The sequence below is a fragment of the Nymphalis io genome, chromosome Z (genome assembly GCF_905147045.1).
Source record: "Nymphalis io chromosome Z, ilAglIoxx1.1, whole genome shotgun sequence".
NCBI lineage: Eukaryota > Metazoa > Arthropoda > Insecta > Lepidoptera > Nymphalidae > Nymphalis > Nymphalis io.
In genome coordinates, this window is record NC_065918.1 from 13,216,925 (window position 1) to 13,235,644 (window position 18,720).

The 18,720-nt window shown below is 33.6% G+C and overlaps 1 protein-coding gene across 1 annotated transcript in view; it reads left to right on the forward strand.

The window, feature by feature from the left end:
* LOC126780467 (peroxidasin) overlaps nt 1–18,720 on the forward strand; it is a 63,581-nt gene that overhangs the window by 40,877 nt on the left and 3,984 nt on the right. The window contains exons 2-5 of the mRNA XM_050504968.1: nt 13,100–13,315; nt 17,718–17,789; nt 17,880–18,112; nt 18,183–18,476. Of these exons, the coding sequence (XP_050360925.1) occupies nt 13,100–13,315; nt 17,718–17,789; nt 17,880–18,112; nt 18,183–18,476 (815 nt within the window). The remainder of the gene's footprint in view (nt 1–13,099; nt 13,316–17,717; nt 17,790–17,879; nt 18,113–18,182; nt 18,477–18,720) is intronic.

The window sequence follows — 18,720 nt, forward strand, 5'->3', positions numbered from 1 at the left end:
TGTATGGTGGTCCCTCGCTATTAAACGCTCAACCGAATGGACGTCTTTTATTGCGCTCAGTAATTATCCTCAAACAATTATCAATAATATTATATATTATTCACATATTCAACAGTGGCGACGAGTAGTAAAGAAACTACGTGTGTGACGCATCGTTTTTATTACTATGTCGGTGGGAAAACTGGAACACTTCGACCTTGGCAAGGACGATTGGAATTTGTATGTGGATCGGTTGGAACAGTATTTTATTGTTAACGATGTGAAACCGGCGATACGAGTAGCGACACTGATAACGGTGATCGGAAGTGACGCGTACGAACTGATGGTGAATTTATGTACACCAGTCAAACCATCTGCGAAAAGCTATGAAGAGCTGGTGGATGTTATGCGACGCCATCTTCAACCAAAACCGAGTGTATTGGCGGAGCGGTTCAAATTCAGACAAAGAGTGCAACGTCATAATGAGTCCGTGGCGGAATATGCGGCGGCATTAAAGAAATTGACGAAACATTGCGGTTTTTGTTCGGAAACATTATTGGATAATTTGAGGGGTTCATACATGCCCAAATAAGATTGAAGCAATTCAGAAGGTTCGCATACCGAATAATGTATCCGAATTGCGCTCATTTTTAGGATTAGTTATGTATTACGCTAGATTTGTTCCAAACATTAGTACAATTTTAGCACCATTGTATATTTTATTAAAAAAGGAAAAAAAATATGAATGGAATACAGAAAGTAAACATCTGTTAACATCTAGTGAAATTTTAGCACATTATTCACCTGACTTACCCTTAATTCTAACAACTGACGCTAGTAGTTATGGAGTAGGGGCTGTAATTTCACATATAACCGCTAAAGGGGAGCGACCTATAGCTTATGCGTCTCGGGTACTTAATGCTGCTGAGAAATCGTATGCTCAAATAGAAAAGGAAGCTTTAGCTATTATTTATGGCATTAAAAAATTTCACACGTACTTATACGGAAGGAAATTTACGTTACGCACGGATCATAAACCGTTGGTAGCTATTTTCGGTGATAAACATGGTATTCCTACAATGGCGGCTAGCAGAATGCAACGGTGGGCCGTTATTTTAGCTGGTTATAATTATAATATTGAATACGTTCAAAGTAATAAGAACGCGGCCGATGCTTTATCTAGATTTCCAACGGGAGAAGGGAAACTACAAGTAGAGGAGAAAACTTACGTTAATTTCATACAAATTTTTTTACCTATAACACGGAAGACAGTAGTAGAACATCAGAATAAGGATAACATACTTGAGAAAGTAATTTTATACTTACAACCCGGGTGGTCCAAGGCGTGCGACGATGAAGATCTTAAGCCATATTTTGTACGTCGTAATGAATTGTATTTAGATGCGGGGTGTATAATTTGGGGATACCGCTTAGTAATACCTAAATCATTAACATCTGAGTTGCTAAAGGAAATACACGTTGGTCATTTAGGTATAGTAAAGATGAAGAGCATTGCACGTAGTTTAGTCGTTTGGTGGCCCGGTATCGACGCCGACATTGAACGCACTTGTAATGAGTGTGTTACGTGTGCGATGGAAAACGCAGCACATATATTATTCACATATTCAACAGAAACGAGGCACGTTCTCGTTCAGGCTGACGCAGGTGCTTACCGGACATGGTTGTTTCGGTAAGTACCTGCACGAGATAGCGCGGCGGGAGGTGTCACCCTCCTGCCACGAGTGTGGTGCGCCATTCGACACGGCGCATCACACCCTGACGGAGTGTGCTGCGTGGGGGCCCCAGAGGCATTCCCTGACGGCGGTTGTTGGAGGAGACCTCTCCTTGCCATCATCGACGCGATGCTCGGAAGCGAGGGGTGCTGGTCGGAGATGGTCTCCTTCTGCGATAGTGTGATGTCACAGAAGAAGGCTGCGGAGCGGGCGTGGGAAGAAGATACCGCTGCAGACCCGCTCCGCCGGAAAAGACCGGGGAGAAGAAAAAGGCGCTATGCGCACCTTCTCTCCCCGCCACAATTATACGCCGCCGGGACTTGGGGGGGTTCATAGTACCATGGGAACCCTCCCTAGAGAATGGAGGCCCGCATAGGCAGGCCGGCCGTCAGAGCGCCACGGTAGCATGCGAAAGCGATCCCGTGGCGCTCCTCGTTAAGACGGAAAGGGTACCGCTGGCTTTTTAGTGGGTATTCCGATGTTCGGGGCGCACTCGGCGTCTTGGACACCGGCGAGCCCCACATACCCCCCACTGTTCCCGTGGGGGAAACGCGTAATGTGTTTTTCCAGCTTTAAAAAAAAAGAAAAAAAAAGTCGAGCCTAGATAACCTGCGTAACATGACCTGGCCGAGGTTAGGTCATGTGAATTTTACCCGAAGATTGCGGGTTCAAATTTTCATGTACTTAATTTGTGTTTATAAATTTCTTGCTCAGTGGTAAAAGAAAACCGTGAGAAATCACACACGTGTTTTATAAAAATATGCCGCATGTGTATCCATCGAATTGGGGCAGCGTTGTGGAAAACGGTCGAAATCATTTCAAGAAGATCGGGCATAACCCAACGTTATATCGGCAGCCATTAGGTAAGTATTTATATTACACAAAAAATAAAAAAAAACTTGCATTATATATTTAAATGAAAATACCATTCCGTTTTTGATATCAAAGAGGACCTACATACTAGGACTATATATACTAGGACGTCTATTGTTCTTACATGATTCCGAAGGAAATCACCGTCACGCGTCATGGTTCAATAGAGTTACCTTCATTAGTACAAGGCCGAAGTCCTACCTAATAACTGCTCGATACAATGGAGACATAAAATATTGTATATTTGGTATAGTCTTTTACATCTCATTGCAAATTATAGATAGGTAATTAAACAATGATAAATTAGAAGTCTTCGATACCGGCTTGCTAATGAAATAACAATTATATTATTTTATAATACTCCTTATATTTATTTATTTATTTATTTATATAAGAAACTTCTAGAAAATTTAAAAAAATAACAGCAAAAAATACGACAATATTAGGCTATATGTGATGTACAGTTTTAGGGATTTACAACAATATAATTGAAATGACGCTACAGTCATAAAATTAATAATACACTTATAATACTAATATTACGCTCAAATTAATGAAGGTAAAAAGAAATAACAAAACAAAATATAAAAATCCAAGTAAAAAAAAAAACAAATTAAATAAATAAAACTCTAAAGCTGCTGCTATTTCCATGCTTTCATTAGAATTAAAATTATGTTTATAAATTTTCACTAAAACAAATATATTATGAAATATTAATATATAAGGACAAATGCCTTTTTTTTGTTTGTATAATATTTTTATACAAGGAAAGGAAAGGAAGATAATATAAACTAAAAAAATACATATATTAGATAAAAGACTTTTTAGATTTATTGCATATATTTTTTGCTTAAAGTTTGTAATATTCCTGTCTACTATTCACCTTTGCTTTCTCAATACCTAAAAGGTTACTTGGAACACCTCACCTTCGTACACATTTTTTTTAATTAGTTAATTAACCACAGCAATAACAAAAAAAAACATAAACTGAATAAAATAGCAAATAGCTGCATTTTAAATCGAGATCAGGTTTTGATGGAATTCCATTTATTTTTATTTAAGTGTGCTCGTGTATTACCTTCTTAATTTTTCTTGTTATTATTTAAAAGATCTATGCTCTTGTATCTAGAGTACCACAACTATGTAACCTTAGTCGATTTTTTAAAAATATTATTATTGAGAATATGTTCATTTCATTTTTATAGTCAACAACCCTCTGGATTATCTTAAAATGAATATAAAAAAAATAATGAATATCGACATCAACCTTAATCGCTTTCAAGAACATGTTGATGATATATATTTAATAAAACCTAAAAATGGTGAAACCTACAGATCTGCGAAAAAATATTAATATGTAAATCGGAAGTTGAAATCTGGCAGGGACTTGACAAAATAATAAGAGGGTGGAACCTATACTCATCCGACGTAGAGGCGTTATGAAAAGAGCTCCAAATAATACTCCTCAAAAAATGAAGAGGCCTTTGCTCTTCAGCGGTACACGTTACTTTTTTACTTGTGATCTTTCACGACGATAACCTAAAATTGCAAATCCCTAGTCATTCGCAAATACTGCATGTATTATGTCATATTGATTATTAACGAACATTTGCTTTGAAATTATATGTATGAGTATTATAATTTATCAATAAATTTGTTTGAATGCTTTGTTGCAATTAAAATGTAATTCGAAAATTGAGTATAAATAATGATTTATACTCAAATTTCGAATTTGTCGAAGGACCTTAGAAACCGACTAAGGTATGTAACCTTAGTTGCGGTACTCTAAATACAAGAGCATAGATCTTTTAAATAATAACAAGAAAAATTAAGAAGGTAATACACGAGCACACTTAAATAAAAATAAATGGAATTCCATCAAGACCTGATCTCGATTTAAAATGTAGCTATTTACTATTTTATTCAGTTTTTGTTTTTTTTGTTATTGCTGTGGTTAATTAACTAATTAAAAAAAATGTGTACGAAGGTGAGGTGTTCCAAGTAACCTTTTAGGTATTGAGAGAGCAAAGGTGAAAAGTAGACAGGAATATTACAAACTTTAAGCAAAAAAATATATGCAATAAATCTAAAAAGTCTTTTATCTAATATATGTATTTTTTTTAGTTTATATTATCTTCCTTTCCTTTCCTTGTATAAAAATATTATACAAACAAAAAAAAGTCATTTGTCGTTATATATTAATATTTCATAATATATTTGTTTTAGTGAAAATTTATAAACATAATTTTAATTTTAATGAAAGCATGGAAATAGCAGCAGCTTTAGAGTTATATTTATTTAATTTGTTTTTTTTTTAACTTGGATTTTTATATTTTGTTTTTGTTATTTCTTTTTACCTTCATAAATTTGAGCGTAATATTAGTATTATAAGAGTATTATTAATTTTATGACTGTAGCGTCATTTCAATTATATTGTTGTAAATCCCTAAAACTGTACATCACATATAGCCTAATATTGTCGTATTTTTTGCTGTTATTTTTTTAAATTTACTAGAAGTTTCTTATATAAATAAATAAATAAATATAAGGAGTATTATAAAGTAATATAATTGTTATTTCATTAGCAAGCCGGTATCGAAGACTTCTAATTTATCATTGTTTAATTACCTATGTATAATTTGCAATGAGATGTAAAAGACTATACCAAATATACAATATTTTATGTCTCCATTGTATCGAGCAGTTATTAGGTAGGACTTCGGCCTGTTACTAATGAAGGTAACTCTTTTGAACCATGACGCGTGACGGTGATTTCCTTCGGAATCATGTAAGAACAATAGACGGCCTGTAGTATGTAGGTCCTCTTTGATATCAAAAACGGAATGGTATTTTCATTTAAATATATAATGCAAGTTTTTTTTAATTGTTTGTGTAATATAAATACTTACCTAATGGCTGCCGATATACCGTTGGGTTATGCCCGATCTTCCTGAAATGATTTCGACCGTTTTCCACAACGCTGCCCCAATTCGATGGATACACATGAGGCATATTTTTATAAAACACGTGTGTGATTTCTCACGGTTTTCTTTTACCACTGAGCAAGAAATTTATAAACACAAATTAAGTACATGAAAATTTGAACCCGCAATCTTCGGGTGACATTCACATGACCTAACCTCGGCTAGGTCATGTTACGCACGTTATCTAGGCTCTACTTAAATATTTATTGTATATTAATTAAATTGCCGAGATGGCCTAATGGTTAGAACACGTGGTGGATCTTAACCGAAGATCGTGGGTTCAAATCCAGGCAAGCACCACTGAATTTTCATGTTCTTAATTTATGCTTATAATTAATCTCGTGCTTGACGGTGAATGAAAACATCGTGAGAAAACCTGCATGTGTCTAATTTCATAGAAATTATGCCACATGTGTATTCTACCAACCCACATTGGAGCAGCGTGGTGGAATAAGCTTCAAACCTTCTGCTCAAAAGAGAGAGGAGGCGTTAGCCCCGATATTGCATTAATATTATATTGGATCATGCATCAAATGACGTGAAACAGAAGCTTAAGCTTAAGCCCTGCTTTATTAAAGAAGACTGGACTTTTTTTTTAAATTATTTGCCGCTTAAGAGCACGTGAAGAAAGTGTGTATTGTGCAAGTAAAAGTTTCAAAAGTGCCTTTGAATTGGGTGTAAGCACTCGAATTTAATGTTTACGTAATTATAGACTTCATTACACAATACCGATGGATCGTAATAAATTTTCAACGTTTTACCTTTTTTTTCCAAATGTCAAAATTTTTTTTAATGGATCCCTTGACTACCTCAAATGAAAATATATTTTACCTTTCCCGCTACGACTTTCCTGTCTAAGTTCCACCTGAGCAGGCTATTATGCATCTTATTGACTCAGTAACAAGTATCACTTAAAATTCATCTCAGTACAAAGTTAATAAAAATAATAAAGAATTTTTATCATATAGCAGTCTTCATAACAATATTCTTTTACGCACGTTTTTCCCTTAATTGAATTTCTCCAGCAGCTGAGTATCATGTATTCGTGATTTATTCTTTTTGTTATTGTAATATCAAATACCTACTTACTTACTTTTAGTTAATGATTGGCGAACGAAAAGAATTTCCGAGAGCGCTTGCATGACGAAAATTAAACTAGTATAAATTAAAAAACTCTTATTTTTTATGATTCCTATGTTTTACTTACTCTGGCGCTATTATAATTTGCTATCATAATTTTTCTTAGTTCAATTTGACGATTGGATAGATTCGATAGCAGAGCCAGAGTTCTGTTAATTGTGTAAGTGGTACGACGGTTGACGTTTATATTGGATATAACTTATTTCGTTGACTACGTTGTATAAAGTTGAAAGACTTATTGAAATCAGTCGTTATTGATAACGCTAATTGATTTCAATTAGCTTAACATATTTTTTTAAATCTATGTAAGTATGTATTTACAAAAGAAAAGTAGTATATGCAGTATATCAGTTGTCCATGTGGTTTCCATTGTACAAGCTCTGCTTAATTTGGGATCAGATGGCCGTGTGTGAATAATGTCCCAGGATATTATTACTATTAATTACGGAACAAACAAATAAGTATTAATAATATTTTATAATTATAATAAATTATATATATTTTTTCTTTTCGTTAATCTAGTGGCTGGATCATATGGGTCTTTCTGTCAAAGATTCGCAGCCCGTAGTCTGGAAATTTGAAATCTCTAAATTCCCGTTTATCTTGAACAGTGCGCACACACTTGTGCACTATAATATGTACTGCATATGGGGCTAATCTCTCTTAAGATTCGAAGTCGATCAGGAGGACATCATCATCATATTATCTATAGTAATAATATTAAGCAAAGTATAGGGAAACACTTCGAGAGCAAACGTTCAGAGATAGGGGAAATCATTAACCAAATGTATTCGCGAACTTCTGCAACTCTTACCAATACGATAAAAATATGATTTTAAAATTTTGTTAATTGTACATGCGACATCTTGATTAAACTTGTACAATAAGGACTTGACATCTGAACGGTGACCCGCAACGGTGACCCGTACTAGGGGATATTGTAAGCGGTATCGCATTAAGGGATCACGTATTGTTTGGTTTGACGACAATAAAGCTGTTGATCCACGATAACGGACAAGAGGAGTAGTAGAATATTCTTTAAAATACAGTACAATAATTGTACATAATGTAACAAAATATTAAATTAATTTAAATACATTTATCGATTAGCTTATTTTTATTTTTTATAGCATTATACGGCCTCACTTATATAAGTCTTAGGGGTGATTAGTAAAACAAAGTCTTCTTTTTGAATTTTGAAAGTTTTTAACTAAACAGCCACTAATAAGCTACGATTATAAATAAGACAATAATATTTTAATTTTATTTTTGCTGTTTCTTTAACATATTGAGTATTGTATACCGTAACTGAATGAAAATTGAATGAATGAACATATGGAAATTCAATGGGGCTTATAATTGAAGTCATCTCGTGATATGATTATAGGAAAAACGAATCACCCTCCATTTTGAAAGTAATGTAACGGCTTGTCACATGTTGAAGACATGGTATTCGTGTGATCAAATAAAAATATAATTCTAACTTATTGGCTTAATCGCATAAATTATATTTGGATAATTGATGTAGTTTTTTAGATATACATTAATAGTTGTAACGAAGAACTCAAGCGTTATGATTGAATTTCGTTACATATATTGTATTTTTTTTAATTTTTTTTTTACCCATACTTTTGATTGATCTTTTGATGTTTAAAAAATTTAATATGTTTATAACATTTCAAACAAACAACGGTGCCGTTTAAATTTATCCTATCAATAGTTTTATTCGCATTTTGACTAGTGACAGCCTGTGAATGTCCCACTGCTGAGCTTAGGTTAGTTTGGAGCTTATTAATTATAAAAACAACAATGTTGCTTGCCCCGTCTTGAATATTGAGCATCATGACTACATACCATTGTTGATTTGTTATAAATTAATAGAGTTAAGTTAGAGGCATCTTGCGGGCCGGCAAGGCGAAGGCGGCTAGTGCAGAACGTTTTTCCCGTCTGTACTGGCCGCCGTCGCGTTTGGACACTACTATCACTTACCATCAGGTGGAGTAGAGTCATTTTCCCTCCCGGCGAAAAAAAAAAAAAAAAATTATAATATTAATATAATAATAATAATGTCCACCAGACCGATTTCGGCCACGGCACCTACTCTCAAGAAAGATTAGCCAACTGCGCATGACATATTATAGTGCACAAGTGTGTGCCCGAACACAGGTACACTCTCTATTCCCTAACTCGAGAAATTTGGTCTGACGGCAATCCTACACGACCGGAAAGAGTTCAGGCGCAGGACCAACGGCTTTACCTGCTTTCAGAGGCAAGGGAGTAAATACACTTCCAACTTCCAGATTCCGGGCTGCTATTGAAAACTTTTCGATAAAAAAAAACCAACAACTTTTTACTGGCCCGATCTGGGATTTGAATCTAGGATCTCCGGGTCTGCGGCCTCACATCTAGCCACTAGACCAACGAGGCAGTCAATCATCATATCAGCCGAAAGACGTCCACTGCTGGACAAAGGCCTCCCCCAAGGATTTCAGGCAGTGAATATGTAATAATAAATAATATTTTACATTTATAAATAGAAATTACAAATATCAAATGTAAATAATTGATTTCAAACTTTAAATAGCAATTGAAGCAAGTATTGCTTCAATAAAATTCAATTGACTTTATATCTTTTTTTCCTTTTACTATTATACGGCCGCTGTGGAACGTCGACCATGGCTACGATCCGAGTTAACTTAGCTACGGTTTCTATTTGAATGTATAATAGACATTAATAACGTGAATTCAAATAGAAAATTAATTTCATCGAGTTCAAGTTTTTACTTGTCAATGAATAAATACTAGAACGCTATTATAAAATTATACGGTTTCTATTTGAATTCACAAGAGCTGTGAGTCGAGATGGCCCAGTAGATAGACAACTTGGGTCTTGTGGATCTTGAAGGATTCAAAACTGGGCGAGCAGCTTATAACTTATCACGGATACAATTTTTTTTATATGTATTTTGCTTAGGAATCCTAAATATTATGCTGGATAATTGATTATTATATGCATTTACCGTAAGGCTTAGGGGTTACCGTAAGGGTTGGTACTACCCGCTCATCAATTATTCTACCGCCAATAAAGTCAATACTCTATATTTCTGTGTTCTCGTTTGAAGAGTGAGTAAGCTCTATAGAAGATATAAGACAATATAACAATACAACGATGCTGTTGTTAGCAAAATGAAGTTGTATGGAGCCAATGCCTAAGGGTGAAGGTAACATATATATATAAAGACGGATATTCTACTTGTTTTGTAATATGATTTAAAATTACATTAAATTGAAGAGTAATTAAATTAAAAAGAAGAAGCGAAATCCAATATATACGTCGAAATATGTTTACCGAAGTTAGAAAGAACACAAACTAACAGAAAAATACAAACAGTTAATCAATTTTACTAAAGTTTCACAGTAGCGTGTAAAAGAAATATCAGAAAGTTGCTTTATAAAGTACTGTTTTGCTTTAAGTAATCTGTCATCAAACAAAAAAAGACTCGAATATATTAAACGTGCATTTTTTTCTACTATATTTAACAATAGCCCGTCCCGGCTTCGCATTGATAGAAAAATGGTCTACAAAAAACGTTGATACATATAACACTATTGGTTCACGCGGCACGTTAGCAGTCTACATGATTTTTCCGACGCGTTCAACATTTATCCTCATATTCCAGCCAATTTTTACAAAACCTTAGTATATACATCTGAACCTTCCGCTTGAAACGCTTAATTGGTAAAATCCGTATGAAAATCTATTTGGTAGTTTCTGAACTTATCGCGTTTAAACATACAGATGAGATGGGACACTTTGTTTTATAATATATAGTGATACTGTAGGTATATAACAAACTGGAAATAAAATGTACATACAAATTATGCCTGAAATACAGCAGTTACTTAAAATTTCCATTATAAAGGATATTCAAGGTTACAGATATTATATTCATGAATTTTTATGTTAAATTAAATACGTGCCACGTTTAAGCTGGTCAGAAATAAGACACCGTTGTCAATATAACGTTATTTATTCTCCGATATAATCTTAATACCTAAAAATAATTAATTTGTTGGTTCCTTCATTTTTCTAAAAACCGCTACCATGTCAGCTGTCCTCTTCCATAATGACAGTTGACAGACCAGATGTAATTTTATTATAAGTTATATCCAACCGACCGATATTGATTGTGTATTAATTAAGTGCTAACACAAGTAAATATAATATAAATTTCAATCATCTTATATTTTCATTAGATTCATTGGTGATATACATATTTTTGGTAAAAGGTCATTATAATATTTACAGCTTTTTAAAATATAATAGCTTCTTTGGTTATTTATATATTGTTGTATATTATGAGGGTTGATAAGTGTTTTTGTGCATGTCCAGATTATTTTATATTTCGATCCACAACAACACCTTGACACATACATATTTACAATACACACAAAAACACGGACGATAAAATATAGTTTAGTACAATTAACAAAAATGGAATAAATTTCAATAGAATAAATAATGCTAAAAATGTTTTTGATCTCATTTCTTAAATAAATTAATAATAGATAACATATTAAAACCGTAAACAGATTATCACAATAAATAATAATCATAAAAATCGGTTGTGTATGCAGATACATGCTTTCTAATTTTCCGCGCTTAAACTTAGTAGTATCCGTTTTATTTTTGTGCAAAATTGCGTTTTTTCATTAAAGACACTTGTATATAGATATGCTTTAAAAGCAAAGCCTTATATAAATATAATAAAAAATTGAGCCATTTCTGAGATACACGAAATATATTATACACTAGAATTGCTCGTTTAATATTATAAGTTATGTCGAACGTATTTGCAATAAGTAGACAAGAATGAAGTTCTTCTATCTTAGAATAATGTGTGATAAATACTACTAGTTTATTTAAGAAACAATTTAATGCGATCATTATTTTCGAAAATCGAGGAGATACTTAGTTGATTGAACTTTTTAATCGACTTTGAAGCATTGTAGCGTAAAATTCTCGCTGAGAAAAACAAAATGCATTTCCAACGCGAATCTCTTCTGGATGTATTGTTTTATTGTATTGTTTTTCTAATAGGTAAATTATTTGCAATTAAGCTTCGAATGTACAGTTATTTAAATTCTAGGTAACTATAAAATTTAGTATGTGCTAAAAGTTTTTTTTTATAAAATATCAAGGTGGACGGGCAAAGGTGCCGCCATAGGCGGTGTAACAAATATAAGCCGCCCCTTAAATCGCCAATGCACCAACCCTGGGAACTAACAAGTTATGTACCTAGCGTAATTACACTCGCTCACAAACTATTTAAACCGGAACACGACAATAGTAAGTACTGCTGTTTTGCGGTAGAATATGATAAGTGGGTGAACCCAGACGAGCTTGCACGGAGCCCTACCAGCAAGTAAAATTACGTAAATAATTCAACTGTGATTGACGTGTGTTAATGTTTAGGCTTTAATTACATTTATATTTTGGGTGATGTCAATGATGAAGCTATCAAAGCGAATGAATCGTTGGAAACTTTGATGTAATTATGTAACATAACGCTTGACTTAATCGCTTGTGTATAACCGCTTATTAGTCGTACATCTCTACGTTCATTTAATTTAGTAGCTCACATTAATTTGCTCGTTAAGCGCTTATATTTTTCACTGTTGTGGTTTTTCCGTTGCTTAAATTTATACCAGGTATTTTCTTAGAACTCATATATTATACTCATATCATTGTTAAAATTAGCTATTTTTTAAGAGGATATTTATCCAATTTTTTTGTAAAAGTTTATAACATAGCAAAGCTCGAATGATTTTAAATGTTGAAACTATAAACTATAAAAAAGCACTAGGAGCCACTCGCAAACACCGCAAGGTTGATACTTATTAATTTTATAATTTATTGATATGATTAATTACACATTTAGTTTTGTTTAAATAAAATAAGTATCATGTATTACGAAAATATTAATTATTAAGAAACATTGGTATTCCGATTCCAATTTTATTAAAATATGAAAAAATAATTATGAATTGGTTTTAAAATTTAAAAACAAATGTGCACTTTGTTACTTAGCCGACATGGTCCAGCAGATAGAAAAAGTTGACGTAAAATCCTGTGGTTATTTGTTATTTATAATTCACCTTTTGCGCGAAATCAGCGGTTAAGGAATACATCATTACTCCTTCCATGTGTGGACAAAACCGGACTAGCCTTTCATGGTTTTTCCTTAATGAGTTAAAATAACATAAAATTGTAATATATTTTTCATCGAATTTTGATTTTCTTTATATAATCGTGTATCGATCTACTTATAAGAAGACGCAGAGGATTTCGATTTAACATGTTATATTAAATTATGCATTTTGTTACAGGGACGTGCGTTTCAATCGTATCTATGACATCGCACCAGGCATTTTCAGCCATCTACACCGGCTGCGATCTTTGCTCCTCAACGACAACCAGTTGAGGGCAATACGTTCCGGTGCTTTCCATGGCCTACGACGACTCAAATATCTCTACCTTTACCGAAACCACATACAACACATTGACTCCGATGTATTTCACGGAATGGTGCACTTGGAACAACTGTAAGTATCGAATTAAGTTTCAGACATACCTATTCTTAATATTTAATTCGATTTTATACTGATTATACCATCAACCACTTAAACGTTATAGTTAACTGTTAGACGGTAATTGAATCATCGTTATTATATAATCTATATAAATATATCAAATAATGATAATTTCGTCTATCTACAATTGATAGATAAATTCGTTTCAAGTTTTACTTGACTTACGAATATACTATATAATATACGCTCCGACTGTCCAACTACCTGTTTCGAAAAATTGCATACTATTAAGATAACATTAGCCTTAGTTTTGTTTTCAAAAATAAAAAATGTATATAATAAACACGTAATGGACACGAGCAGTCTTACTCAGTTGTTTTTTCCAAACACAAATGCGCAATTTTGTGTGCGTGAGTCATGTTAATGTAAATGTTTCTAGTGCTTAATTACGTAAAATAAAATATAGAGCATTTGAAACTGTAGCGAGTAATCAAGTTTTGAGAACATTAATTAGTATTCAGAAATATAAACAGACTGCTTAACATCAAGGAAGCTCCTCTAATGTTTTCGTCGGCTTGCATTGTTTTAGTGTATAATGTATTAGTACAATGCGTCGTTGTTACTGTGTACGTTCGAGCGTAAAGCGCTTTGTATATTGTGTATCAAATAATTATACGAACGCTATGTAATAATTATAATTGGTGCGTAAATTCATATAAATATATCTTAGTGGAATTTGACCGATTTTACGTCTTTGTGCAACCTATATGGGTGGATAAAACCCGTTCATCAGATATTTCACCATCAGATTTCTTGCACAGACATCATAAATAACTCTTGAAATGTTGAAAACTGTGTGTGTGTTAATACCTAAAGTATTATAATTATTATAGTCAATATCACACAGCAATTTCTCATAAATCACGATATTTTTTAAGTGTTTCGAGTTCGTTCTAACATAATATCTCTACTGAATAAATCAATGAAGCTCAAAATTTAATGGCTTAATATTCTCATCAGTGAGAAATGTGCGCAATTCTGTATAATACATTATAATTTCTCTCGGTATTCAGCATTCTAACTATTATTATAAATGCGAAAGTGAGTTTGTTTGTATTTTACGCTTTTGCGTCTAAACCAGTCAGGGGTTCAGAACTGTTCATAGGGTACTCAACTCCTGCCTCCCCCCTTACATGCGGGCTAAGTCGCCGGCGGAAACTGGTAACAATATAATCGTTATTCGACCCGTGTTAGTACCTACTGAATACAAGTACTAATGTAGTATTTGTAGCCGGCTACAATTTGCACTGATAAGCGTTTTCCGTTCAAAGTCTATTGACGCTGCGCGTTATAAAATGTTCATGATGTGTTACCCAATAAATCTAAGACAGGAAATTTATTAGGGGAGCATAAAGAGAATAATACGATGTTGTGATATGTTGCCTGTGCATTACAAAACCGATCACAATGAATACTGCCATTGATTACATCCATCGGATCCCTCACATCAATCATCATCACTCGGAAAATAATCAGTTTATATCATAAAATATATAAATATTGTTTTTGATAAGGCTCTTTGAGACTAATAAACTTGGACATTTTATTTGACTGCTGAACGAGATCAACATGTGAAAAGATGATATAAAAATGTTTTATTTCATCATGGATTTTTATGCTATCCACTCTGATGTAGCCGCTAGATGGCGCTGTTGAATATGTACTTTTATGCCCTTTAGCCGATCGTCATGACAATGTTCGTATATACACATAGGCAGGGCATAATCTGCTAGATGTTGGCAGTAAAATATGTTACAGCTAATTAATTGTTACACGTCATATTTAAATTAAACTTTTCCATTTCCCTTTTCACATTATGATCACCAAATCTTATTAAAATACGGGCGTTAAGTTACAAACAAATTTTATATGACACGAGTTCATACGGAACTTTTGGTCAACAGCAAAACTGTAATTTAGATACGTATATCTACATTTTATACATGTAGCTGGTGACCAGCGCGTTGACTATTATTTTCGTAACATTAATTTCATAATTATATCTGCGTGGTGTTTTAACAAATTACTTGGAATATAGTGTCACCATCTCCAAGTATATATAAATATGAAGAAATTATTGTCTTCTGTCCAAAAGGAACTGTTCACGATTTTAATCTATTAAAAACAAAGGCATCATTATTAAGTTTAAAAAATATTATATTTTTTTTATATACGGATAAGAGTCGCTTATAGTGTATATCGTATATAATTTTAGCAAACTTCACTAGAACATAGGAAAACAGTTCAGTTTCTGTAAATAACTGACATCGAGGATCTCTTGAAATCGGACAGGTCAGATATGGAGTATGTACAATTTTAAGTCTGAAACAAGTTCAAATAAAATTGTTGGAAATGTTCGTCATCTGGAAGCAAATTAGGATTTTTATGGACTTTCTGATTTTAGTTTCGTCATATTGTTGACAATAAAGATGGACCAGATGTTGATTAGTATTTATTTGATTATTAGTTATTTATAAACTGCTTGTTCACTGGTTCGAATTTTATGGAACGTACGAACAATTTTGCTATTTATAAAGACTGACTTAATTGGCGGGAGGCTGCAATTACAAAGTGTAAGGAGTACACACTTAAGCCGTTGCCCACCATGAGGTTATGACATCTGGGACATTGATGTTTGCCGTTAGAATAACTGCTATGGAAGTGGGCTATCTGCAAAAAGCGATACCTATGATGTTTTTTTTAAAAGAATAATAGCAATACTCGCTTTCTGAAGGAATTACTAAAATTTCTATTTATCCCTCCATATAAGCTTGTGTTAGGAGTGAGGACGATAATAGCCCCAGGGGTCAGTATCAAACCTTCGACTTTTACGTCGCTAGGCGGCCCATAAATCATTGCGCTATTCATGCTTATGCTATTAACGCATTGTTCTTCAAATTTAGAGTCTTAAGTTAGTGTAAATAAATAAAATAATAATAACGAGGAAAATATTACATTACTATATTAGGAAAAGCGTTGTTAAAGCCGAGATGGCCCTGTGGTAAGAACGCGTGAATCTTAAGCGATGATCGTGGGTTCAAACCCGGGCAAGCACCACTGAATTTTCATGTGCTTAATTTGTGATTATAATTCATCTCGTGCTTTACGGTGAAGGAAAACATCGTGAGGAAACCTGCATGTGTCTAATTTCACTGAAGTTCTGCCACATGTGAATTCTACCAACCCGCATTGGAGCAGCGTGGTGGAATAAGCTCCAAACCTTCTCCTCAAAAAGAGGAGAGGAGGCCTTTAGCCCAGCAGTGGGACATTCACAGGCTGTTACGGTTACGGTTGTTATTTTAGTGATTGAATTATAATCAATATATAAACGACGCCCAATGTCAGTTTTTTTTTAATTCGTGTCATTATACTAGGGATATGATAAATTAATAATAAACTGCCTACACTAATTTTCAAACCTTACATACATACATTACGTAAACAATAACGTGAAATTATATTGAAGTATTAAGCTGTGTACAGATTAAAAGCAGCTTAAATACCAGCCGCCACGCCACACGTAGGTACTCGTAGTTCCCGTTCGAGGCTGCTCAAGTGCCGAGCCCCGAGTGTGTGGAAACGCGCCAATCATCTGCTCATTGGCATTATGTAGGCCTTAAATGGCATTAAAAACACGCGCTTTTTTATATGATTAAATTGAAGAATATATCACCTTAGTAGATATTTAATATAAAACCAAATACATTTTTAATCTAAATTTGTATTATGAAATCACTTTTGAAAGTTAAATAAAAACCAAGGACTACTTTCTTCTTTCTAATTTATTTCTTAAGCTAAGTTACTTCTTTGTCATCATTATTGTTATATGCAATTGATTGATTACATGCAATCGAATCGCGAAGGAACTTATTAACTAAGAATAGAAGCACAACAGTTTTAATCGTTATTTCTATGTTGATCTTAATGTCGCACATATAAAAATTGCCCCTTAGGTCAAAGGAAAATTAGTGATTAAGCTTTTTAAAATGGTGTACCCCTTCAAACACAAATAACCTTTTGCTGGCGTATTCAATATAATGTTGTACTTGTCTCATGAACTTTTAAAATTTAAGTACGGATAATCTAATGGAAATTTTCACCTAATAGTTTATATTTTCAATATAAGTCATTGAATTTATTCTATTTTCATTTTACCATTATTTAGCTTGAGCTGATACAAAAGGTACAGTGCTTAGTGAAGGTTACATGCTTCACTGTGTTATATCTTATTGTTCTAAGAGCTCGGTAAGCTTAGTAATATAGTCCATGTTTAACTCGACTATACCATACCCTACCATTATAACTAAACAAGTAACTTAAATAATATGACCAATATTTACTAATGTTTTTATAGGTACTTGCACGTTAACGAAATACATCAAATTGAACCGGAGACATTTTCCAACATGCCACGACTTGAACGATTGTGAGTCTACTATTATTAAAGTTATTTTCGTAATAATTTTATTATTATTTTTATTCGTGTCAAAAAATGTCAATGGCACATTATTTTTAGATACTTACACAACAATAACCTGAAGACCATTCCACCGGGATCATTCAGAGGGATGCCGAAGCTGCAAAAACTTCGGTTGGATAGTAATGCATTAATTTGCGATTGTGGTATGCTATGGTTTGTCCGGATGCTCGCTGAGCATAGTGAAATGAGCATCGCTGCTACTTGCTACGAACCAGCCGGAGCTACTGGAACATCCTTAGCTGCAATGAAAGAGAAAGATTTCCAGTGCCGTGAGTTTTATAACCACATTAATATAATATTAAAGGTTAATAACTGGTAGTTTAATAATTGACATTTTAGGTCACCCTGAAATCGCCTCCGATCCCGAAGATGTTATAGTAAATTTTGGAGAAGATGCAATGTTCTCTTGTAATGCAACTGGAGAACCGTCACCTGAAATTATATGGTATCGAGATTCCACAGTGATACCTATCGATAATTCACGCTATGAACTAATGGATAACGGCACCCTGATGGTTCATAACGCAGACGCGAATGACGTTGCAGTATTTGAATGTAAAGCCAAAAACCCAGCTGGTGAGGTACAGTCCAAACCAGCCAGGATGATGGTGCAAATCAAACCAGACAACCAAGGTATGTGCCTAGATTCATAGATAGACTTACATACAGGTTGTATTTTCTTTACCGTTGGGAAGTAATTGGATTAGAAACCTACGACAAAGTTTCTTATATACTAAGAATAAAACCAAACTAACAAACATACTGTGTATAAATACTGTACATCAACACAACACATGAAAATCAAGATAAAGTGTTAATCTGTTAATAGTATTGCCTTCCAGGTCGCAATTACATTTGCGTCTCTTTTTATTTAAAT